Here is a 26178-nt window from a genome sequence, read left to right on the forward strand (position 1 = left end):
TTCCGGTACTCGGCACTGTATGTAATGCAGCGGGTACATTAAAACAGCTGTGCTGAAATATGAGTCATCTCCGCTCCTGTCCCGGTCACTTCCCTGATCTCGGATAGTAAATATAAAAGCGGCGGCGGCTGTATGAAAACATAAATCACTGAGCCGAAAGCCGCTTTTATATTTACTTGCCGAGAGCAGGGAAGTGACCGGGACAGGAGCGGGGATGACTCGTATGTCAGCACAGCTGTTTTAGGTAAGCGCCGCGTCGGTAGGTTCTTTTGACGGTACACCGTGATCGTTTTATACTAGTGCGCATGCGCACTAGTAAGCTCCTCTGTTCTGCCATTAGGTATCCGGGGCTCTGAGCATGCGCACTGCTACGCTGCTCAGATGCTTCTGGCCGGAAGTGACGAGGGGTAGGTAATTCTCACAGGGTAGGTAATTCTCACGGAACACCGGCATATGTCTAGTTATGTCACGGCCGACCTAGTGTGGAGCTGAGGTCTGCGCACGCTCGCTGGCCAGACTTTGGTGACCAAAAAGAAAACAATTGCCAGCGATCCCAGCAAGGAACTAGATCCTTACTCCTGACTAGGCAGAAAAAAACTGAGTACCTATAGCAGGGATAGAGAGTATACCCCCTGGGACTGCCCATAGGCGTAGCCAGATTCTTTTTCTGACTAGTGTCCTACTCCTGTAGGGGGCAGTACAACCCAATTGTTATGAAGATCAGGAGCTGTGTCCGTCAATGAACAAAAGAGAAATCAAGATTTGCATATAACTTTAGCTGTCCATATATTACCTGAAGGTAACCACTACTTATGCTTTTTTTTTACCATATGCTCACAGTGAACTGACCAGGGATGGAGAAATCATGTAAGGTTGCGAATCATGGTGATAGGCCAATAGGAAGATGTGGAATGGTGAGTCAACTGTTATTTGCATACTGGCGCACCTCATGATTTGTCGGTCCTTGGATGGCCCCATCCTAGTGAAGGGGCCAGTTAGGTAACTTCATAGTACTGACAGGCATTCAATCATGACCCACTGCTAAACAAACAACGTACCCAAATTTTCCCGCAGCAGCCAGGTGAGCACAGAATCTCGGTAGGGAATGAAATCAGTCTTCTTCTTCTTTTTACTCTACAAAAATACAGAAATGTAATGAAATACTTTTCATCTGTTCAGACAGGGAGCAGAGGCTGTGCATTATTGCTTGCAGCGAGTAATGTATAACAAAGAATCAGATGACTAATAGAAAGTAATGAAACGTTTTATGCCTTTTTATAACTGGGCAGCTAATTCATCCTAATTTTAGATTTTGTACTAATGGAAGATGCAAGTGACACGGCAATGTTAAAAATGCAATTTGCTGACTAATAGCACACATTCATAGGAGCACCTTAAATAATAAATGTAGTTTTTCAGGGTGGAACAAATTCAGTAATGTAGTAGAGTCTGGGTTTAGAATCCCTATATTGCACGATCCCATTTTACCAGTTCTGACAGCCAGTCTTTGCCTGATAGACATAGGAGCAAGCATACAAGATGATATTGGAAAGAAAGGAAGTGTCAGTGTCCATGGGGTTTGGTAGCCCTATTGAGGACATCACCCATTACAATAAGGTCCGTTTCCCCCTGGTTTCAGCTTGTATAAGAGCAGTGTGAACAGCAAGCTTTGACAAAGTATTTGCAGAGCTTCCAGCAAGCTTTGCTGAAGCTTTTAAAGTGGATCTTCAGTCATTTTTCATCTATTAAATCTTCTGCCCTTGTTGTTTAAACTTTGGATAGTAAAACATTTTTTTCTGCCAGTAAATACCTCATACAGCCCGCTTCCTCTTTCTTCTCTGGTAATTACCCATGACTAATGACATAATGCACAGCTCTCTCTCTCTCTCACTCTTGAGAGAATTTGCCTGCAAGGGAGGAGGGATGAGTCATATGAGAGCCAAGGAGAGCTTCAGAGCTGGAGAGGGCTGGATGAGGGCAGGGATAACAGGAGACTGTATAGATCCATTAGTATTCATCAAGAGAGGAGAAATGTGCAGGCAAGCAATGGTGTGGATGTGTCTGTCTGTATATATGTATATGTGTGTGTGTGTAAATATGTGGATGTGTGTGTATATATGTCGGTGTGTGTGTATATATGTGTATGTGTGTGTCTGTGTAAATCCATGAAGTGAACAGGCAGAAGCTTCAGCTGCCCACAGTTAAAATGGCTGCAGCCAGACTTCGTAGACAGAGATTTCTGCAGCATGTTTGGCAAGTACAGAATCACAGTATATATAATATAATATGCAAAGAGGATGGAGGGAAGCTGCAGTGGCAAATATGTTTTTTTTTACAAATGATGTGAGCAGACGGCAGTTCCTCTTTAAAGTACCATTCAGCTCTAGTATGTAAATGTTAAACACAAATCCTAATGAGAGTGCTGATTGCCATTTTAAGCATACTGCTAGCAGGCTTACAACAAGCTTGAAGAAGTGCTGAAGGCTGCTAGCAGTTTGTTTAAAGCGGCAATTAGCACTCCCATTAGGATCTGTATTAAGCATTTACAAACTGGAACTGAATGGTACTTTAAAGGGTTCAAACACATCTTGCTGAAAGCTCTGCAAATGCTTTGTGAAAGTTCGCTGTTCACACCGTTCTTATACAAGTTGAAGCCCGAGTGAAACTGGCCTTAGTGTTCCGACAGACTGTGAGGGAGAGATGGCAAAGCCAAAAAGAACTGTCAGCAACTAAACAGATCGAGCAAATACAGAAACAATCAATGTTGCTCTTTATTAAAAGCTTTAAGGTATACACCACCAGAAAGACCTACCTTGCTGGGGCAGTTATCCTGAAAGGACAGCATGAATGAAAACAAAAATATAATACATCACAAGAGCACTCACCCATACATATTACTTATAGATCGCAACAAATTCAGATTGCTGTCACATATTAAAAGCCTGGAAGCTTCAACATAAAAGCCCTAATAAATGTATTATATCCATGGAGATTAAGAATGAAAGTTAATGGCAATTCTGACTATTAAATATTTCATACTGTCTGTTGATATCGCTAGAAATCAATGCCGGAAATGTTATTGTCACTAATCAGTATGATAATTGTACAAAACTGGCCCCAGTACTAAAATATTAAACCCTTAAAGTGGGTCTATAGCTAAAACGTTTTATTGTGTTGGCTATAGTATGCAATATTTAAAAAGTTTTTGCTTTCTGTGTCTCGTTTGGGACATTGCCTTTGAATTCTTGTACTCAAGACATAAAGCGGTGGGGACATTCCCCCTTGGCATTGAACAGGTGTCCCCATTGTAAAATTTCCCCTCACTAGCTGCTTCAGTGACAACTGTACAGTTTTAGTTTTCACATCACTTTCTGTCCCAATGACAATGATCAAGACAAAAAGAACCTTAACATGAGGTTGAGTGGTGTTTTACTGCCCCCCAACCACCCTCCTTAAACTGCAGAGGTAACAAACATGGGAGTTCACATGCTGCGGTTGTGATACTTTTGCTTCATGGCTGCAGCTAGAAATTATTCCTCTTGCCAATCGTGACCTATTCAAGTAAACAAGGCCATGGCGTAATCACCCCACTACTTACTGCAGGGCATTCAGTTATGGAGCGGCGGTGTGGCATTTAAAGGCTAAGTTTACCTTTTGTAAAAAAAAAAATATTAAATGCACATATTTATGAATTTTTTTTTTTTTTTTACATTGCATCCAGTAAAGCCATGCACCTGCAAACAGTAGATCGCAGGCGCAATGCCTGGATTCTGCAGACTCTATACTTTGAATACAGGCAGGCAGTTAATGAATGTCAGGAAGAAACAATGAACTACGAAGGCGCTCACCAGTGCATTGAGAACTACAAGCTCTCAGTCGCAATGGCTGACGGTACTTTAGTCTATTCATTCACAGGAAACTGTGAATGAATAATGCAGCTGTATGAATGGAGCCCTGCACGGCTGCGCTGTTTTCAAATTGTGACAGCAGGTGTGGGGAGAAGATCCCCTGTCCACGGTCAGAGAGCGTGGAGTGTTGGAGGCAGGAGGTAGGTGGAAAGTAGCATGTTATAGCCTACATATGATGTAAAAGTGAACTTATCCTTTAGGGAGTGGTCTCCAAACTACAGCTTGGGGGCTGGAAGTGGCCCTTTGCATGCCTTTTACTGGCCCCTGGGGCACTATTTCACCAACTGACACAAATGATAGGGCACTATTCCCCCTACCATCAATGTGGCACCGTTACTCCCATGAAAACCAGTGATGGAGCACTGATGCTGGGGCATTTTCTACAACCAAAAGCCACAGTTCGTCCCTTCTAAATCCTGAAGGGCAGTAAACTGGTGCTTTGCTTAGAAATTTTGGAGACACCTGCTTTAGGGGATGAAACAGGTGGTGAAGACGTGACACATCGCTTTCTTACCACCTGCCAAATGCCTGTGAATAGCAATGCAAATGTAGACTGCTTTTCAGCATTGCTGCAAGCATAAATGTAGCCAAAGAAAAAAGTAAGAGGTATAGATATATTTTCAACATCTGCTTATACTTATGGGGCCATGGTGTGCATGCGCAGAATGAAGAGGAGCCAGACAGAGGTATTGTTTGTGAAGGTTGTTCATAAAAATACAATCTTCTAGATTGTAAGCTCTAACGAGCAGGGCCCTCTAGTTCCTCCTGTTTTGAATTGTATTGTAACTGTATTGTCTTCCCTCACATTGAAAAGCGCTGCGCAAACTGTTGGCGCTATATAAATCCTGTATAATAATAATAATTACTGAGCAATCTTACTCATGTAAAATCTCTATTATTTTAGTTCCTTATCCTGTTTGAGTCTGACACTTTGCATCAGTTAGTCAGAGCAATCTGGCATCTTCTAACATCACACACTGTTTCCCAGCTTTAGAGTGTGCATCATGTGAGTTCAGGCACTGAACAGGGCAGTACCGTCAGACTGAAATCCGATTCCCTGATTTAAGCTGGGGTGTCAGTGTGTCAAGCTGTAGGTTAAGCTAAGGGGAGAAACAAATGTTTCAAATATAAACCCTAAATAGTTATAAAAATGTAAGTGGAACTTAACCCAAAAGGGGAAGTTCCGCTTTTCCTCCTCTTCTGCCCCATGCTCTATCACTTTTGGATATTTTATTTATTTTATTTTTTTGGGGAGCAGGTACCAGCTCCCACTTCCGCTTCGCCCCCTTTGTCTGCAGGCTTCTGCACAGAGCCGGATCGGGAGCAAGCAAGCATGAGAGCCCCCCGAACAAGCAGCTTACTATGGGGGAGGAATGCCAGCGGGTATTTTCAGAAGAGGAGGATCTGTTTGTCTGACATTTACCCTAAAAACAAGTGTGGGTTGTCTGCCAAGCCTAAAGCAGGGTATTCACGTAGAGTTTTTTTTCCGTCCAACCAGCTGGTTGCCACAGATCGCCACATCCACAGAAGCAATGTGGATGCAGGAATTTCCCCACTGCACTATTGTATTCTGACAGCCTGGACCGCTCACACAGAAGCTGGTCTTTAGAGCAGATTCTGTTGAACATACCAAAATTCGTCCAGTTTCTGCTCCAGTTTCGAAACATGTATACCCAGTTTAACATACATAATGACTGTCATCGGATGGGTGTACCAAGAATCACCTAATTTCCCTCCATAACATAAAAGGACTTACCACTTCTGCCAAAGCAGAGATGACTTTCCCCAAGGTGGTCAGAGATTTGTTGATATTAGCACCTTCCTGCAAACCAACAAAAAACAATCAGATTAGATCACAATATAGATATATTATTGGGAATCCTTTAGCTAGAACACGGACAATGAGACAAGAACACAAAACACACAGAAAACAATTCCAATACATCCAGGGTGTGATGGGGGTAGAAGCTAAAGATCTAAAGATAATATTGTCTATGACAAATGTTTATTTTCTCTGCATACTGCTTCAGAATTTATGTATGTGAAAACAATAATGTTCAACTTTGGATGTAGATAACAAGATCTGGAAACACAAAAGCTAGGTTCACTCATTTTTGCATTGTGTTAACGTAAGGGCATTAATGCACTTTTTCTTTTTTTAAAGCATTAAAGTGCACTGCAGACCATTCAAAATGATTTGTCTGGAATAGCACCTTAACGCCTCAGAAAAGAAACATGCATCTTTTCTTGCAGTGCATTTCATGCAGAATCAAATAGCATTGCATCGCACCAAAGCAAGTATTCTGGAAAGGGAAAAGTGTAAGCCAAGCCTTAAGCCTAGTACACACTATACGAAAAATACCGCTTTAGAAGCGATCGCTAGTACACAGCTTTCGTACAAAATTATACACAATTATACAAAGGGACAAACACAAAGATTTTTCTCGTGCGATACCAGATCGTACGATTTTTGTTTAAGGAGTACAGTTTTCGTCCGCAAATACAATACAAATATAAAACATTACATAAGAATGGAGGTGATGGCGCTGCTTATATTATAAGGTGTAATTAGGTGGATATTCCTATGTAAACATATATCATCGGATGAATTGTATATAAAAAAAAGGCTATGGAGAATAGCCACCAGGTGGCGAAGTGTAATGTGCAAAGATGTGCTGAGATAAATAAATATGTGTATATATACAATATGCAATAGTGATAAAAATAAATAGTCAACAGAGTGAATCTATAAACAACATTAAATAAATCAATCAATAAATAATATAAAATGACTCAAAAATCACGATGATAAAAATTAGTAAAATAGTGCGGGAAAAGCTTGACCAAACAGGATAAATGTTCAAATATACAGGAGAGTATTATCCAAAGTGTACAAATAGGTGATAGTACTAAAAATATAAAAATTATTATAAAAATTAAAGTTCGTGATCAAAAAATTGTGCAAAAGCAATAAAGTGCGGGAAACTTCTTTCCAAAGTGTGACAATACGTAATGATCAGTCAATTCATATACTAGAATACATCCATAAATAGGTGAGTGTACCCAGTGAGATAGGTGGGCAGTGACTTACGGTGACCCCCAAGGTGGGTGACTGGTGAGCTGCAAAGTGGCTACTGATGAAAAACCTACTCACCAGATATACCCACCCCACACAGGGGTATAGAGTGGGTATTGTAGATATGCCTCGCTGGTCCTTACTCTGTGTAGTGGTTCCCTTCCTGGGGGAGAATGGTGTGGGGTCCGCGGGGTATCGCAGATATCCTAGCGTGGGGTCCAGTACTAGGGTCTTGTTCCAATATGTCCGATGCTCCGTAGCCACGCCAGCTCCCAGAACCCCACAGGTATTTACTTTCAGACCTTGCTGCTCCCCACTATGCTACTTCCAGCAATCCTGTCCACCCCTCAGCCGCTTATCTCAACAGTCAAGCGGCTGAGGGGTGGACAGGATTGCTGGAAGTAGCATAGTGGGGAGCAGCAAGGTCTGAAAGTAAATACCTGTGGGGTTCTGGGAGCTGGCGTGGCTACGGAGCATCGGACATATTGGAACAAGACCCTAGTACTGGACCCCACGCTAGGATATCTGCGATACCCCGCGGACCCCACACCATTCTCCCCCAGGAAGGGAACCACTACACAGAGTAAGGACCAGCGAGGCATATCTACAATACCCACTCTATACCCCTGTGTGGGGTGGGTATATCTGGTGAGTAGGTTTTTCATCAGTAGCCACTTTGCAGCTCACCAGTCACCCACCTTGGGGGTCACCGTAAGTCACTGCCCACCTATCTCACTGGGTACACTCACCTATTTATGGATGTATTCTAGTATATGAATTGACTGATCATTACGTATTGTCACACTTTGGAAAGAAGTTTCCCGCACTTTATTGCTTTTGCACAATTTTTTGATCACGAACTTTAATTTTTATAATAATTTTTATATTTTTAGTACAATCACCTATTTGTACACTTTGGATAATACTCTCCTGTATATTTGCACATTTATCCTGTTTGGTCAAGCTTTTCCCGCACTATTTTACTAATTTTTATCATCGTGATTTTTGAGTCATTTTATATTATTTATTGATTGATTTATTTAATGTTGTTTATAGATTCACTCTGTTGACTATTTATTTTTATCACTATTGCATATTGTATATATACACATATTTATTTATCTCAGCACATCTTTGCACATTACACTTCGCCACCTGGTGGCTATTCTCCATAGCCTTTTTTTTATATACAATTCATCCGATGATATATGTTTACATAGGAATATCCACCTAATTACACCTTATAATATAAGCAGCGCCATCACCTCCATTCTTATCTATTTATATAGTCTTTTGGCTATAGTTTAAGTGAGGCTGCAGCTTATTAGTACTTATTTATATCCTTTGATTCCTTAGCGCGGATTTTATTATCTTTTTATAAAACATTACATCACTTCCGACGTTTTATTCTGTTGTACGAGAATTTTCATAACTTTAGGAACCTATTCGTCTTCGATATAGAGACTAGCATGCAAAAAAAAAAAAAAAAAACAGACGATCATTTGTACGATAATCTCATTGTGTGTACCAGGCTTATAGTGTTTGTAACCCTAAAAAAAAGAGAGAGATTCTGTTTCCTATTAGCAGATTAAACAGCACACTGCTTATGCTGTTTAATCTGCCCCTCTGTAATCTGTAAAAAACCTGGCTGATCCTGTGTCCCAGCTCCTGTGTGTGTGAGCCGACTGACCCCCCCCCCCCCCCCTTCTTGCCGCTATTAGTGGTAATGTAAACTTTAAAAAATTTGACTCCCAGCCGCTCTCTCCTCTCCCATCTAAGGGCTATAGCGGGAGGGGAGGAGCAGCCAGCACAGCGGTCACGTGACCTCCCCAGCTGATGTCAGAAAGAGATCTTAGGCCCTCGCACTGTAGCCAGTAGATGGAGTGGGAGAGCTGCCGGGAGATTTAAAAAAAAAAAAAAAAAAAAGGTATTTACAAGCTTTATTTTTAACAAACACTAAGGCCTCTTCCACACGGGCGTTCTGCATTTCCGTATATCATCCCATTTTTTTGCGGATGATATACGGACATAATGCATGTCAATGCGATTGCGGATGTCAGCGGATGACCATCCGCTGACATCCGATTTGCGTCCTTTGGAACGGAATGGAACCCTATTTTTTCTTCCGTTTAAAAACCGGAAAAGACACAAAATCGGATGTCAGCGGTGTCATCCGCTGACATCCGCAATCACATAGACATACATTATGTCCGTATATCACCCGCACATGGATGGGATGAAATGCGGACATACGGACTGGATGACACAAGTGTCATCCGTGTCCGAAAAAACAAAAAAAAAAAGTGCCGCAACGGATGAAATAAACTGAGCGGCCGTGTGAAAGAAGCCTTACACTGTGTTTTATTGCTGCATAAAAAAGAGGGGCTGGCAGGGACTTTTTTTTTTTAAAGGTTACAAACACTTTAAGAGCAGAAATATTATCATTCACAGACAAGGTTAAAGGGATTGTAAGGGCAGATTTTTTTTTTTTATCTTAATGCATTAAGATAAAAAAAAAAAACCTTCTGAGTGCAGCAGCCCCCCTCAGCCCTTTTAATACTTACCTGAGCCCATTTCTATCCAGGAATGTTGCAGGTGTTTCTCTGCTGCCCTGGACTCCCCTCCTCATTGGCTGAGACAGCAGTGCAGCATGATTGGCTCCCGCTGCTGTCAATCAAAGTCAGTCAGCCAATCAAGAAAAAGAGGGGACAGGACAGGTCGTGGCTCAGTGTCTGAATGGACACAGGGAGCTGTGACTCGGCTCAGGTGCCCCACCAGCAAGCTGCTTACTGTGGGGGCACTCAACAGAAGGGAGGAGCAGGGAGCATAGAAGAGAGACCCAAGAAGAGGAGGATCCAGGCCACTCTGTGCAAAACCAACTACACAGAGCAGGTAAGTATATCATGTTTGTTATTTAACAAAAAAACGGGACTTTACAATCACTTTAACATTTGTACTCACTTTTAGCCGCGTTCCTTTTGCTCCTGTGGAATCGGCTCTTTCACTCCCAGCCAAGTCTACCAGACTGATTTTACTGACCTGAAATAAGAAGCAGCTTTATTAATAGTACCCAGACAAAAAAAGTTAACAAAAAAAAAAAAACATGTTTTAAAAAGAAAAAAAACGGGCAGACTCGATGAACTACTCAGTCTATCTTCTGCCATCATTTTTCTATGCTTTTAATATAGGATGCAGATCATGTACACAAACTGAGTACAGATATGACATAATTGTGATGTCAAGTTATATAAAGGCAACATCTATCTATCTATCTTTCTAACAACATCTATACCAGGAAACCTCAAAGAATTCAAATTATTTTCAAAAATGTGTGCCACAATGAAAGGGGAAGACAGGTGGAACAACAAGAAACAATGGTCTACAAATTAGGCCAAACAAAAGTAAGCCAACTGAAATGCCAGGGAAATGAATTTTTTTATTCTACCAAATGCCTTGCATACTCTTTATTCAGGTCTGTCATTAAGGTGACCCTAGAGCAGCCATTCTCAACAAGGGTTCCACCAGAGGTTGCTAGGGTTTCCTTGAGCTGTGGCCTACTGATCTTCTATTTGATAGTTCCTGCATAGCTCCAGGGCCACTTGATGAGTCAGTGGCATGACACAAACAATCCTTTTAAGCTGTCTAAAAGGGTGGCCACCAATGTAAGGGGCATTTTTACCACAGACCCCAAATTCACTGGTTTAAGAAATAGGTTTGCCGAGACCTAAAAGGTTGAGAAAGGCTGCCCTAGACTCGCTCATTTATGTCTTTATGGACCTTGCTTTGTACACTGGTCCAAATAATTTGGTGGAGGGGGGGGGGGGTTATGGGGTGGGGTTGGACTTGGCCTCTTAGCTCCAGTGAAAGGCCCCTTCCTGTTCCAACATGACTGCGCACCAGTGCAAGGTCCATAAAGACATGAATGAGCGAGTGTGGGGTGGAGGAACTCTGCACAGAGTCCTAATCTCAACCATAGAACACCTTTGGGATAAATTAGAGTGGAGACTGCGAGCCATACCTTCTCGACCACATCATTGCCTGACCTCACAAATGCGCTTCTGGAAGAATGGTCAAACATTCCCACAGACACACTTCTAAACCCTGTGGACAGCCTCCCCAGAAGAGTTATAGCTGCAAAGGGTGGGCCAATGCAATATTGAACCCTAAGGACTAAGACTGAGATGCCATTAAAATTCATGTGCATGTAAAGGCAGGTGGTCCCAATACTTTTGGTAATGTAGTGTATGTTTAAGTTATTTGGGATTTGAGAACAGGTATATCCTATTTCTATTGCATAGTCCAGGTCAGTGACCAGACCTTAACCTGTAGCTCTCCTACAACTTGTGTGTATTTGCCCCATATTGTCATTATATCTCTGAAGCATTTGCAGTTTGCAGAGCAGAGTAGGGAATGGCCAGAGAGGGATTACTTTGATGCACTGGACCTTCTTAAACATGTATTGCAACGTATGTGAATTAAAAATTCCTGTTTTTGTGAAAAGTTTGCTAGAAACGGCATATAGCAGTGTGCAGAGGGTTCAGACAGAATTTTTAGTGTTAATATGTGGTGTCACACCCCTTTAGCACCTGATGTGTGATATATATATGAATAAGCTAATGGGATCTGAGCTCATGTATATCTTTTTTTCTGTGTGTGTGTGTATGTGTGTGTATATATATATATATATATATATATATATATATATATACACACACACACACACACACACACACACACATACATACATACACACATATACACACTGTATACATACAGTAAATTTACAGTCCAAAGTCCATTCACACCCACCTGTCTATAGGGATGGGGATGAATGGACCTTTCCGATCAGGTCCGCCTGAAAAACTGACAAGAAAACCTGATCAGAATGCCTCTGTGAAAGGGGCCTTAAAAAATGAATAGAATTTCTTCCAGGAGTTTCACCACTTAAGCCCCGGAAGATTTTACCCCCTTCCTGACCAGGGGGTTTTTTGCGATTTTTTACTGCGTGACTTTAACGGACAATTGCGCGGTCGTGCGACGCTGTACCTAAACAAATTTGACGTCCTTTTTTTCCCACAAACAGAGCTTTCTTTTGGTGGTATTTGATCACCTGTGTGATTTTTTGATCATGCGCTATAAACAAAAAAAGAGCGTCAATTTTGCAAAAATGAAATTCCCCAAAAAAAATGTAAAAATCTAAAATTTTTAACATTTTCGGCCAATTTGTTTTATGTTACATATGTTTGGTAAAAAAAAAAAAAATCGCAAAAAGCGTATTTTGATTGGTTTGCGCAAAAGTTATCGCGTTTACTAACAAAGGGAAAGATTTTTGTCATTTTTTTTTTTTAACGAGTAATGGCGGCGATCTGCGGTTTTTTTTGCGGGAATGCGACATTGCGGCGGACAGATCGGACCCTTGACTGACATTTTTGACACTTTTGGGGTTACCAGTGACATTACTGCAGTAATCAGTGCTATACATATGCACTGTTACTGTAAAAATGACACTGGCAGGGAAGGGGTTAACTGTATTGGAGAGGGAGGGGTTACGTGTGTCCTAGGGGCGTGTTTCTAACTGTGATGGGACATGTCTACTATTGTAAAAACAGAGATCAACGGTTCTACATAGTAGAACCGTCTGATCTCCATTTTTACACAGGGGAGAATGACAGGCGGCTTGTTTACATAAGCCGCCTGACTTTCTCCCTCTCTACCGACGATCGCAGTGTGACCGGCGGACATCGGGTCCGTCGGTCACACGCACGGACTCTTCAGTGAACGAGCCGGGGCGGGCGCGCTCGCCCGCTATTGGCTCACAAACCGGTGACAGGCTAGTGACGTACCGGTACGTCACTTTGCCTGGCCGGGGCTGACCGCCGCAGTATATCTACTTGCGGCGGACGGCAAGTGGTTAAATTATAGAAGTTTCAATTGTATAACCAAGGACAGGTTTGCAGGATAATAGGCTTGGATGGGCCACAGAAGAGACACAATAAGATTTTGTAAGAGTCAGGCACAAGAAAAGTCTGTGTTGCCTTTAGCACCCAACCAGCCACTGCTTTTAATTCTATACCTTAGAAAGGGACTGGACGAGTGTGAATCTGATTGCTAACCACAGTCGATGTGAGAAAGGAGCAGAATAATTGGGATCTCCAGGATCACAGAATTGTTTGTCTGCCTGTTGGCATGTATTGCTTACCTTCTCAGTGGAGAGGTCGGTCTCTATGTCAAGTCTTTTTTGGGTAAAGACAATGGTAAAGACTGCGTGGGAGCGGCTGCTGGTCTCGTTCATGTTTGTGGCGGCTACCGTCCTGTAGAGAAAATTTGCATTTAAAATACTACATATTCCTAAGCAGAGATACCAAACTTTATCCAGGGATTTACAGTCTCAGGCTAAGTCCGGCTGAAGAAGCAGCATTCCAATAGTGATAATTTTGGAGCTTCTAGGATAGGTTCTATGAGATGCACCCGACCTTCTGGCCCTCACCACAGTTCCCAGATTGCCAGTCCAGGCCTGAATCTTTGTCTTCTGGTTTATACATGCTCAGATGTGACATGTTAATGCTAGTACATAGTATCCTGGCTCTGAGATTTTGGCATGAAGCTCCCAGCACTGTGGGAGTTAAAAATACCTCCTTATTCTGGGACTGCACTAACAACAACCCCTTCCTCAACACCTAATTTAATCCTAAATGACCCCCCGCATTAAGTTAACTTCTAGCTGTGCATCCCTATCTCCTGCCATGTGCCAATCTGTCCTCACATATTAGCTAAAATATGAATTGATCAGCATGTAACTGGAATTATCAAAAAACAAGAAAGCATTTTGCTTTCACATGAACAGCCTAAAAAACATCCATTTATGCGTCTCTATATTCACCTGGCCTTGTTTCCTGCGTCCATCAGGTCGGCAATATCAGTGTATGAGGTGACAGCCAGCTTGGACAGGTCTTCCACATAGGGCCCCAGCAGCGGGTGTTCCCGGACACGAAGGTTTCCTTTGTTTTTGGGGTTCAGCAGGTCTCGGACTCTCTCACAGTAAATTTCCATGTAGCTAACCTGTAAATGGCACAAAAGGATGAAATGTGAGCAATGTGCAAGGCAGTGTACTCTAACCCTTCTTCCCCCCTCTATCAAAGACTAAAAAGAAAACACCTTGTCTGGAGTTCTTCTTTAAAGGAATCTGGGTAACTCCTTATATAAACGGTTTTTGGTTGTCATGGTGCAGAGGAGATTCGATTTAAATTAAAATGGCAGGTGCAGTGAATCATTTATGTGAGATAATGGGCAATATAAAAGAACCTATGATGTAGTCCTTCAATAGTAATAACAGCAGTCCCCCCGCAACACAGTTTTAGTGTCTGTTTAAAGAGGAACTTTACCCATAACAATTGATAAAACTAATGTTCCTTAGCAAGGAACATACATTATAAATGAATTACTATTCTACCAAAATTATATTGTGTGATGTAAAATGCTTTCAGCAGTGTTCCTGTTTATTCTTGCTAGAGGCTGCCATTTTGCTGAAGCCCATTGCCCCTGAGCAGCAGTAAATATCTAGGCTGTCAGCAGATCAGCCTCTAGTGGCTCTGCTTTTCAGCACAGTGCCATAAAATAGAGTGCAACTAAGCATATGCAGAGCAGGGTAAGACCGTGTATTACTGGATTTTAAACATTATAGACACTTATTTTTAATGTTGTATATAGCTATACCTGTAAAAGGGGCCAGCCTGAAGGGATCAAGCTGGATTTAACTTTCTGACTTTAAACTGCCAAAAGATCCATAATTTTTTCACTTTCTTTAAAGGATGGTTCACCTTAAGGAACATGTTACACCCGTTTTTAGTGTGTAACATGAAACATGCTCCTAATCACCTGCCTCCCACTGCCAGAGCCCCGCTCCTTGTGACAGCTGGTGGGTTTCTTCTCCCCTTGAAGTCACTGTCACTAACTACGGGAAAGATTTATGTCATTTTTTTTTTTTTTTTACTAGTAATGGCGGCGATCTGCAATTTTGTTTGTGGGACTGCGACATTGCGGCGGACAGATTGGACCCCTAACTGACATTTTTGACACTTTTGGGGTACCAGTGACATTACTACAGTAATCAGTGCTATAAATATGCACTGTTACTGTAATAATGACACTGGCAGGGAAAGGGGTTAACTTTACTGGTGATCAAGGGGTTAAATGTGTCCCTAGGGGCATGATTTTAACTGTCAGGGGGCGTGGCTTGTGAAGTAATCACAGAGACATGCAATCCTATATAGCAGGATCACATAGCCTGTGTGATCACTTCAGGGAGAATGACAGACGGCTGTGTTTACATCAGCCATGGGGGGTGTGTGATGGTGCCTCAAACCAAGGTGTGGGACTTTCAGTGAAAGTGCCCTGAAAGTCCCACACCTTGGTTTGAGGCACCATCACACACCCCCCATAGAAATATAGGGACGGAGGCAGACCAAACTAAACTCTCCAGCGATCAATCATACCCCCTTACTGGGTTTACATCAGCCGTCTGTCCTTCTCTCTCTGCTGCGGGAGATCGGAGCCGCCGGTCACACGCGCTGGCTCCCCAGTCTCCTGAGCGAGCGACGTAATACTACATCACTTTGCCCAGGAGCAGCTGCCTGCCGCAGTAAAACTGATGTGGGCGGGGCTGAAGTGGTTAATGGCAATAAATTACAAAAGTGTTAATTTGCTAAAGGCAAAAAGGCTGTGCAGTCTGCAAGTGCAGTTGCTCCAGAGCTTAGTAAATAAGCAGAAGCTCTTCTGACTTCCATCAACCAATCATGTGCAAGTAAAAATGCTTTTTTTTTTTTTTGCACGTGATTGGGTACTTTTTTGCAAAGTGAAGCTTTACATCATTTACAAAGCTCTGGAGCAACTGCACATTGCAAAGCGCATAGTCTATATATTTACCTTTAGTAAATCAACCCCAAAATGTCCTGAATGGCAATGACACACACCGTATCGATATTTAACAACAATGCAGTTCTACTACTAAGACACAAAGGTAAGCTTGTACGTCGAGGTCTTACACTGCTGCGGGCTCTCAGTGATGCAAACGCACACATTTCAGTGTTCTAAGTCTCAGTAGTAGAGCTGCCCAAGTGTCAGTTGGGACCCCCACCCCCTCCACTGCCACAGACACACATAATATCTGGCTCCATGCAAGCAGCCGGTGGCAGTTAATATCCAAAACCTATAATCGGATTAAAGAGCCCGGTGGGCTACGAGTGTTTAAAGAGGCGGCTTTGTGGAGAATTCACTTTTCATTTTTTCTTTGGCTAGGATGGAAGGCGCTTGGCTCTCGGCTCACATTAGAAATGGATGCATTAAACTTTGAAAAGGAAATTATGAATAATTCACAAGAAGTTCAGATCTTCAGATCATGGATATAATCATAGCCAGCAGAGCGGGGAGCCCGGCCTCTATCAGAGATAAACTGCATATGAATAAGATATACTGGAGCAGGCTGTGTCTTTATTACTGACGCAGAGAAATCTGACAAACACCAACATACGGGAAGTACAACCTCAACACTCTGCTCCACCCACATCCACTGACATGCTTCTGTGCTGCTGGAGGATTCTGCTCCACCCATAACTTTACACACATCTACTGACATGCTTCTGTGCTGCTGGAGGACTCTGCTCCACCCACAACTTTACACTCATCCTTCTGTGCTGCTGGAGGACTCTGCTCCACCACAGCTTTACACTCCTATACTTTCATGCTTCTGTGCTGCTGGAGGACTCTGCTCCACCCACAGCTTTACACTCATCTACAGACATGGCTTCTCTGTGCTGCTGGAGGACTCTGCTCCACCCACAACTTTACACTCATCCTTCTGTGCTGCTGGAGGACTCTGCTCCACCCACAGCTTTACACTCATCCTTCTGTGCTGCTGGAGGACTCTGCTCCACCCACAACTTTACACTCATCTACTGACATGCTTCTGTGCTGCTGGAGGACTCTGCTCCACCCACAACTTTACACACATCTACAGGCATGCTTCTGTGCTGCTGGAGGACTCTTCTCCACCCACAACTTTACACTCATCTACTGACATGCTTCTGTCTTGCTGGACGACTCTGCTCCACCCACAACTTTGCACTCATCTACAGACATGGCTTCTCTGTGCTGCTGGAGGACTCTGCTCCACCCACAACTTTACACTCATCTACTGACATGCTTCTGTGCTGCTGGAGGACTCTGCTCCACCCACAACTTTACACTCATCTACTGACATGCTTCTGTGCTGCTGGAGGACTCTGCTCCACCCACAACTTTACACTCATCTACAGACATGGCTTCTGTGCTGCTGGAGGACTCTGCTCCACTCACAACTTTACACTCATCTACTGACATGCTTCTGTGCTGCTGGAGGACTCTGCTCCACCCACAACTTTACACACATCTACAGACATGGCTTCTGTGCTGCTGGAGGACTCTGCTCCACTCACAACTTTACACTCATCTACTGACATGCTTCTGTGCTGCTGGAGGACTCTGCTCCACTCACAACTTTACACTCATCTACTGACATGCTTCTGTGCTGCTGGAGGACTCTGCTCCACCCACAACTTTACACTCATCTACAGACATGGCTTCTCTGTGCTGCTGGAGGACTCTGCTCCACCCACAGCTTTACACTCATCTACAGGCATGGCTTCTGTGCTGCTGGAGGACTCTGCTCCACCCACAACTTTACACACATCTACAGGCATGCTTCTGTGCTGCTGGAGGACTCTGCTCCACCCACAACTTTATACTCATCTACAGGCATGCTTCTGTGCTGCTGGAGGACTCTGCTCCACCCACAACTTTACACACATCTACAGACATGGCTTCTGTGCTGCTGGAGAACTCTGCTCCACTCACAACTTTACACTCATCTACAGGCATGCTTCTGTGCTGCTGGAGGACTCTGCTCCACCCACAACTTTACACACATCTACAGGCATGCTTCTGTGCTGCTGGAGGACTCTGCTCCACCCACAGCTTTACACTCATCTACAGACATGGCTTCTGTGCTGCTGGAGGACTCTGCTCCACCCACAACTTTACACACATCTACAGGCATGCTTCTGTGCTGCTGGAGGACTCTGCTCCACCCACAACTTTATACTCATCTACAGGCATGCTTCTGTGCTGCTGGAGGACTCTGCTCCACCCACAACTTTACACACATCTACAGGCATGCTTCTGTGCTGCTGGAGGACTCTGCTCCACCCACAACTTTACACACATCTACAGGCATGCTTCTGTGCTGCTGGACGACTCTGCTCCACCCACAACTTTGCACTCATTTACTGACATACTCTGTGCTGCTGGAGCGCTCTGCTCTACCTACAACTTTACACGTATCTACTGACCTGCTTCTGTGTTACTGTAGGGCTCTGCTCCACCCACAACTTTACACTCACCTACTGACATACTCTGTGCTGCTGGAGGACTCCACCCAACTTGCAAGTTCACAATTCTTTCCTATTAAACTTCGCACTCATTTTATCAAATTCCCTGAACTGTTGGAATGCTCCACCAACAACTGTCAGACTCATCTCCTGACATACTCCGTGCTGGCCAAGGAAAAGAACCAAAGGCACCCCATGAAATTGTTGTAAAACTTTATTGTTCTGGACAAAAGCAAAGTAAGGCCTGAATAGGACCACCTCCTCTAACCCATTTCCCCAAAACATTGTGCTTAACAGTAAAGAGCCCGTGTGAAGAACTCTGCTCTACCTACAAGGTGACACTAATCTCCTGATATACCCCTGTGATGCTGGAGGACTGATCCACAGACAGCCTCAAACTCCTGCAAGCTTCAAGCAGATAGGGTCTGGGCTGGGTAATGCCAAAGGGCACCCTCTATCTAATGACATACTCTGTACTGCCTGCTGGGGGGACTCTGCTCCTTTCCCTATCTACAACTACATCTATGTATATTTAAAATGTGAGATTTTGTAGAAATATTTGAGCTTGTTGTACAACACAAAATGCCTTCAGAGATCTTGATGAAGTGTTCTCAGCTTGATATTGATTTTAAAGGGAATCAATTCCCATAAATAATGTATGTTTACAATGCTGACATCGCACTCTCCACTGCTGAACAGAGAGACCCCGGCTTATAACAAGGAGTCTGAAATCAACAAACTCTCTGCTATCCATCTATTGCAATGGGTCACTGTGACAGCTCATGGGAGACCCTGGAGCCTTCAGAACCCCACAGGAGCCCTCAGCTCTCATTCACACTTATGGAAGTTGAAGTGGATGGGCATATTGTTCATAACAAACAGATTTAGCTGCCATGTTACTAATGGATCTTAAAAAAAGAACTCTGGTGTAACTAAAAATTGGGTCACTGAAATGAGCTAATAAAATTACTTAAAATGAACTGTGCACTACATGCAAGGCACACTCAGCTTCAAAGGTCTCCTCCCTTAGTTAATCTGAAGCAAAGTAAATGAAAAAAAATTTTTTTTGTAAAATCTTACCGTAAAATTATTTTCTCTGATTCCTCTGACAGTCGCCGCCCATTCATACAGTCTTCACGATTGGGTATTGGCCTTCTCCAATCGTGAAGACTGTATGAATGGGAAGGAACTGTCAGAGGGCAGAAGAGAAAATATAATTTTTGTAAAATCTTACCGTAAAATTATTTTCTCTGAGTCCTCTGACAGTCGCCGCCCCCGCCCCTCTCTTTGGGGGTTGACGGTTTTTCATGGACTGCTTGCTACATAACTGGATTAGAGTGGTACTGGCTGGAGGATATTGGCCAGAGGGACGGCCTCCTGTGGGTGTGTCTATATGTTAATGTTTGTTGTATTAACAAAATTACTGCCTAGCTTGCTCCTGCGGAGAAGGCCGATACCCAATCATGAAGACTGTATGAATGGGAGGCGACTGTCAGAGGAAGTAAGAGAAAAATTAAAAAAAAAACACCTGCAGGGGGAAAAATGTTAATCAAAACACTTACCTTCCCCTCATCCCCACTTCCATACTGCAGGGGGCGTTGTCAGCTTTCTTCATGCAATATTCCAATGTAGCCCAGATCCAGCAAGATGATGCTACAGTACAGTGCTAGTAGCACCTTCTCATGAGATTTGAGCTACTCTGCATTTCCCAAGATATCTCCCAAAGAACACTGACATCACCATTGCATAGTCCTCACGGGTGAAAGTGAGGATTAGGTAATGATAATTAACTTTCTTCTCCCATGGGTGATTTTTTTTTTTTGGTGATTTTTTCCCTTTATTTGTCAAGAGTTAGGGGATGGGGGAAGGGAGCCCAAATAAATAAGCAGACTTGGCAATTTTAGTGCAAGGTTTGCTGTGATGTAACAAATGAACACTCTTACTTCCCTTCCCTTATCAGGGAAGAGCAGCTGATATGCAGCCCAGGATATGACAACTTTACAAACTATGTGTTTCCCCTTCCCTTCAGTGCATCATACTGATTGGCAGCACATCGAAGACCCCTTGTTCAATGGGGCATTCAGCAGCAGCGTGCCCAGGAGGGACAGGTGCAGCATGATCCAGCCCTGCTGCGGGCAGCCTCTCTATGGCAGGCGGCAACAGCTTGGAGCTGACCGTTATACTGAATGGTACCGGCATTAAGGGTCCTGTCTGTTCAGGAACAAGGTTCGGGAAGGCAGGTCACCCTGTAGCTGTGCTGAATGTTGTACCTTTCCCTCCTAGGTGCACTAAAGCACTGGGAGGGATGCGGTGTTCCTGTAGGCCCCAGTGCACAAAAGGCTTTACATATAACAGACCTGGGGGTGCTATTTTTCATCATTGGATGAGCCCTTTTTTTTCCCTAGTTTAGAGTGTCTGAGTTATAATATGCTCAGGATCTGCCCACGCACAGCAGGAGAAAATAAAATCCCAGGATGGCACTTGCAGTTACGAAAAGAGAAATCTGTAGATTTTACTACACTAAGTAAAAAGTCTTCGCCTGGGCTTATTTCTAAAAAAGTTACCACAATGCCCAGATCTACCAATCAGAATTTGTCTTTCTAAACTGAATCAGGAAAAGCACAGATGGAATCTGATTGGTCCTTATGAGCATTGCGGCTTTAATATTGGCCACTAAAACACGTACAGTAACTGCCCATTGGAGCGCAGTTTTCACCATCCCTTGTTTCCAATTTCACATATCTGTCTAAGAGACTCCCAACCGGCAAGATTAGCTTTATTATTGCTATAAGGCACGTGTTAAACACAAGGCTGAATCTGGCCTGCCAGGCCTTGTCAGGTGGCCCTCACACACCAGAACAGGGTGGAACTCTATTCCTTCACCTCTGGCTCTCACCCTCCTCTCCCGCTCCCCGCTGTCACTGGGACAGCTTTTCTCTGAATTTAACAGACCCCTGCACACACTCACAATGGGGCGGACACGGTGGGGACAGATCTCCAAAATCTGAGAGAAAGAACAATCTCTATGCAAGACAAGGCAAATCCCTAACAGACCCCTGCACACACTCACAATGGGGCGGACACGGTGGGGATAGATCTCCAAAATCTGAGAGAAAGAACAATCTCCATGCAAGGTGAGGCAAACCCTTAACAGACCCCTGCACACACTCACAATGGGACAGGCACGGTGGGGATAGATCTCCAAAATCTGAGAGAGAGAACAATCTCCATGCAAGACGAGGCAGAGCCGCTTACATAGGGAGGTCAGGGTAGAGATGTGAGGAATCTTTGTGGGGGCTGTTGGGGTTGCACACTGTGCAAAGGGCACCCCTGAACCCTGCACTCTGTACATAGGGCACCCCTGAACCATGCACTCTGCGCAAAGGGCACCCCTGAACTCTGCACTCTGTACATAGGGCACCCCTGAACCATGCACTCTGCGCAAAGGGCACCCCTGAACTCTGCACTCTGTGCATAGGGCATGCCTGAACCCTACACACAGCGTAATCCTGAACTCTGCACTCTATATGTAGCAAATTCCTGAACCCTGCATTCTGTACATAGTGCACCCCAAATACAACTGGCCTTTAAGGGCAACTATACTACAAATGCGGCCTGCAATAAAACAGAGTTTGAAACCCCTGCTATAAGGTGAGTGAACCAACCCCAAAGATAAAAAAAGTGTCCTTGGTTGTTGATGACAATGGTGTGCCCTAAAGTGGACTGGTCACAAAGGCCTCAATGGTGCACTGAATGATTTCCCTTTCCTTTGCATTAACTTTAAATTGATTGAGCGACTGGCATTTTCTCTTTTTGCTGAGTTTAATGTGTGGCCGTCAGCTACATCTACACGCAGGTTCTGCAATAATATTGCACCATAGGGCGAAACAGCGCAGCCTCCAGGTATGCCTGCCTGCTCTCAGTTTATTTAAAGCTATAAATTTTCCAGCTTCAGTTCTGCTATTTGTACATATCATGCAGAGTCCACTTTCTGCAGTATGCAGCTTATACATTTATTTGCAAATATAGGCAATTGAGATTTCTGCTCTTACTTTAATTTAGAAGAAGATGAACCGGTCCTTTCGGTTGGCATGTCAGGTTGAGTGCTGGGGAGTGCTTGTGTTTTGAGTAATTGCATTTTGCAGCAAATGTGACAGCCAGGGCCAAGCACAGGTCAAGAATGCACAAACATCTATGCAGTTCACCTGACCGACTAAAACGCAGCCTCACACTGGCGCTATGGCAATAACCACATTAAGCAGCAGCTACAGGAGGTGCTTAGCTGATTCTTGCTAGACTATCCAAGGTGGTAGAGGGGAGCCAGGCATCAGGATCCATGACAACCAGCTTACTCTCCTCTCTATGATCAAGCCTAAACTGGACAACCCCCCATGCAAACGCAATTCACCCCTTTAGGGCATAATGCCTTTATGATTAAAGTGGTTCTAAATTATTATTATTATACAGGATTTATATAGCGCCAACAGTTTGCGCAGCGCTTAACAAAATGAAGGCAGACATTACAGTTACAATACAATTTGGAACAAAAGGAATCAGAGGGCCCTGCTCGTTAGAGCTTACAATCTAAAAGGGAGAATTCTCTGCATTAATGTTAAAAAAAAAATCTGTGCATTCTCCCCCCAATACCTACCTGAGCCAGATCTTGATCCAGCAATGAGAGCAGAGGCATTCTCGGCTCTCTCCCTCCTCATTGTCTCAGAGACAGCAGTGGCAGCCATTGGATCCTGCTGCTGTCAATCACAGCCAATGAGGAAGGAGGAGGGGGTAGGAGGATCAGGCTGCTCTATGCAAAACCATTACACAGAGCAGGTAAAGTAAGTATGACATGTTTGTTATTTAGAAAAATGGGAACATTTACAATCACTCTAAGCCCTGAAGGAGTAAAATGCTTTAGTGGGGTATGGCTGATGGGAGGAAAAAGGAGCTGAAGCCGATCTCTGGATTTCCATTACTGTGGTACACACTAACAGGGTGCTTTCCTGCATTACATTTGGAGTTCCACTATTGAGTTAGATGTATTCTAATAGCAGACCAGCACCTGGCAGCAGTAAATCAAACCAGCCGGTGTATTACAAGGTGGCATTTGAGAAGTGCTTTCTTCTACGGTACATGTTTTTTAAGCCTATATTGGGTGAAACATTATAGAGGGGTGGTCAGTGTACTAAGTGAGGGTTTAATAAAGCTGGATATGATCTGACATCATCACTATGTGACTTCATGCTTCCATAGTAATTGTTGGGTACACTTTGGTCAGCCCCAAGAGTTCTTCCATAGATATAGGACTCCCATACAGGCTTGGAAGCCTTCACCCTTCAAGAGCTTTGGTAAAGGCAGCTCTCTTGCAGTATCACGTATTTCTTTTTTTCTAAATTATACATCATAAACATGACTCATTTATTTTAATAAAATATATAACGTGCACTTCTGACATCCGATGCTGCAAACCGGACAAGGACAACTTATTCAACATACAGACCGGAAGGACTCACCTCTACAGAGAAGGACACATCATCGTTATTATTGTCATTGATTTTCTCGAAAAGGTCCTCGCACAGCTGGGGGAGGAAGAGCACACAGTAAGCTGAATGAGGAGTCAGTACAGGCTGTAGTCAGATGAGCTCACAGTGCTGACAGCAGATAATGACTATGCAGACAATTCCTCACAAAGGATGTAAAGACTGTCACTGAATTGCGGGAACTATCACATAAAATCAAATTAAAGCAGTTGTAAACTCATATACATTCTTAGGCCGGCCATACACAGAGCAAATTTCTGTCCTGCAACCACGGGTAGCAAGAAGGAAAATCAATCGATTCCCCCATCAACGCAGACAGTGTTGATGCGGGAATCCCTCCTGCCGGGCCATTGTCTTCTCCTGGCGGGGGGGTTGGGGGAAGCCACCCCCCAATGGGAGAAGACAGCGATTATTGGTAGCGGCTATAGCAGCTGATAGTGATAATCGCAAGAGAATCCTGGAGGCTCAACTAGGTACATTCAGCCTGTCCATTAAGGGTTTGAATTTCGACTGGTTCCAGAGATGTATGGCTGGCCTTACCCTACTTACCCTATAAAGATGTAGCCTACTTCTAACAATTAATCAATTTATATTAAATCAGTAATAAACGCCAAAACCAAAAATGTATCATACTGCAGCTTAATACTAATCATGAGATGTGGTGGCTGTATTAGTTTTATTTTTTTAGGCATTTTTCACCTGGCGATCTGACCAGTAACACACCTCCTGAATTACAGTACCTCCACTCTGGACTCTCCAAAGTATGTCAAACGTCTGCTCCCCCCACTGCATCATGCTGTGTTTCCTCCAGCCTGCTTGCGTATATTTTAATTATGCATGAATTAGTGGAAGGAACCAAACCATGCAGAAGGAGGACTAGGTTTTTTTTTTTTTTTGTTTTTTTTTTGAGGGCAGGGGACCAGAGGGAGGAAGTGTTAGAACCCGTCTCAGGTTTTATTGCTATCTGTGTCCTTGCTAAAGGAGCTTTCTCTCACTTACGCAGAGTGTCACTGAGACAGGAAGTGAGAACAATAAGGACACAAACAGTAATAAATTACCAACAAAAGTTTAAACCCTTCCTTATTTTATGCAACAGGGTAAGAATACATTTAGGATTTTTTCTGCCATATACAAACCGTAGAAGCCATACCTGGGGAATGATGCCAGCTTGAGTCTCCTCCTGCTTGCCCATCATAGTATAGGATTTGCCAGCACCAGTCTGTCCATAAGCAAATATACAAACGTTGTAGCCCTCAAAGGCATGTTCCAGCATTTCCTTTCCAATGTCATTGTAGACGCGGTTTTGGGATGCAAAGGAAGGATCTTCTGGCTGTGTGAGACACAAATCTTATCTAAGCATGTTTCTCCCGGCAACAAGAATCAATACATTATTGAAACAATAATAATGCTAGCCCATGGCAAACACAAGTAGTCATCTGATATTCACTACACTGGAGGGAAGTTTTTTTAACCACTTTACCACTAGAGCATTTTGCTGTCTTACGTCTGGGCCACTTTTTGCGATTCGGCACTGTGCGACTTTAACTGACAATTGCGCGGTCGTGCGACGCCGTACCCAAACGAAATTGACGTCCTTTTTTTCCCACAAACAGAGCTTTCTTTTGGTGGTATTTGATCACCTGTGCGATTTTTACTTTTTGCGCTATAAACAAAAAAAGAGTGTTTATTTTGAGAAAATAACAATATTTTTCACATTTTTTTTATATGAAATTCCCGCCAAAAAAAATGTAAAAACCAATTTTTTTTTAAATTTTTGGCCAATTTGTTTTCTGCTACCTATGTTTGGTAAAAAAAAAATCGCAATAAGCGTATTTTGATTGGTTTGCGCAAAAGTTATTGTGTTTACTAACAAAGGGAAAGATTTTTGTCATTTTTGGTGTTTTTTTTTTTTAACGTGTAATGGCGGCGATCTGCGATTTTTTTTGCGGGACTGCGACATTGCGGCGGACAGATCGGACCCTTGACTGACATTTTTGACACTTTTGGGGGAACCAGTGACATTACTACAGTAATCAGTGCTATAAATATGCACTGTTACTGTAAAAATGACACTGGCAGGGAAGGGGTTAACTTTATTGGAGAGGGAGGGGTTAATGTATGCCTGGTGCTTACTGATGTGTAGGGGGGGGGGTGACTTTGTGAGCCAGGGACAGATCGGATGTCCAGCTATGCTGAACAGTCCGATCTGTCACTCCCTGTCACTGAGGAGATCCGCC

General features: G+C 43.4%; 1 protein-coding gene across 16 annotated transcripts in view; it reads right to left on the reverse strand.

Moving 5' to 3' along the window:
• The window catches only part of KIF1B (kinesin family member 1B), a gene marked incomplete at its 3' end in the record, with an annotated part of 308482 nt that overhangs the window by 154032 nt on the left and 128272 nt on the right, over window positions 1-26178 (reverse strand). For all 16 annotated transcript variants that reach the window (XM_082274494.1, XM_082274493.1, XM_082274505.1 and 13 more), the window contains exons 4-10: window positions 25092-25271; window positions 23915-23980; window positions 13865-14043; window positions 13184-13295; window positions 9946-10023; window positions 5665-5730; window positions 1059-1134 (exon numbers count right to left, since the gene is read on the reverse strand). In XM_082274494.1, coding sequence (XP_082130620.1) covers window positions 1059-1134; window positions 5665-5730; window positions 9946-10023; window positions 13184-13295; window positions 13865-14043; window positions 23915-23980; window positions 25092-25271 — 757 coding nt within the window. The remainder of the gene's footprint in view (window positions 1-1058; window positions 1135-5664; window positions 5731-9945; window positions 10024-13183; window positions 13296-13864; window positions 14044-23914; window positions 23981-25091; window positions 25272-26178) is intronic.

The sequence above is a fragment of the Pelophylax lessonae genome (assembly GCF_965119305.1).
Source record: "Pelophylax lessonae genome assembly, chromosome: 12".
In the NCBI taxonomy this organism is placed as follows: domain Eukaryota; kingdom Metazoa; phylum Chordata; class Amphibia; order Anura; family Ranidae; genus Pelophylax; species Pelophylax lessonae.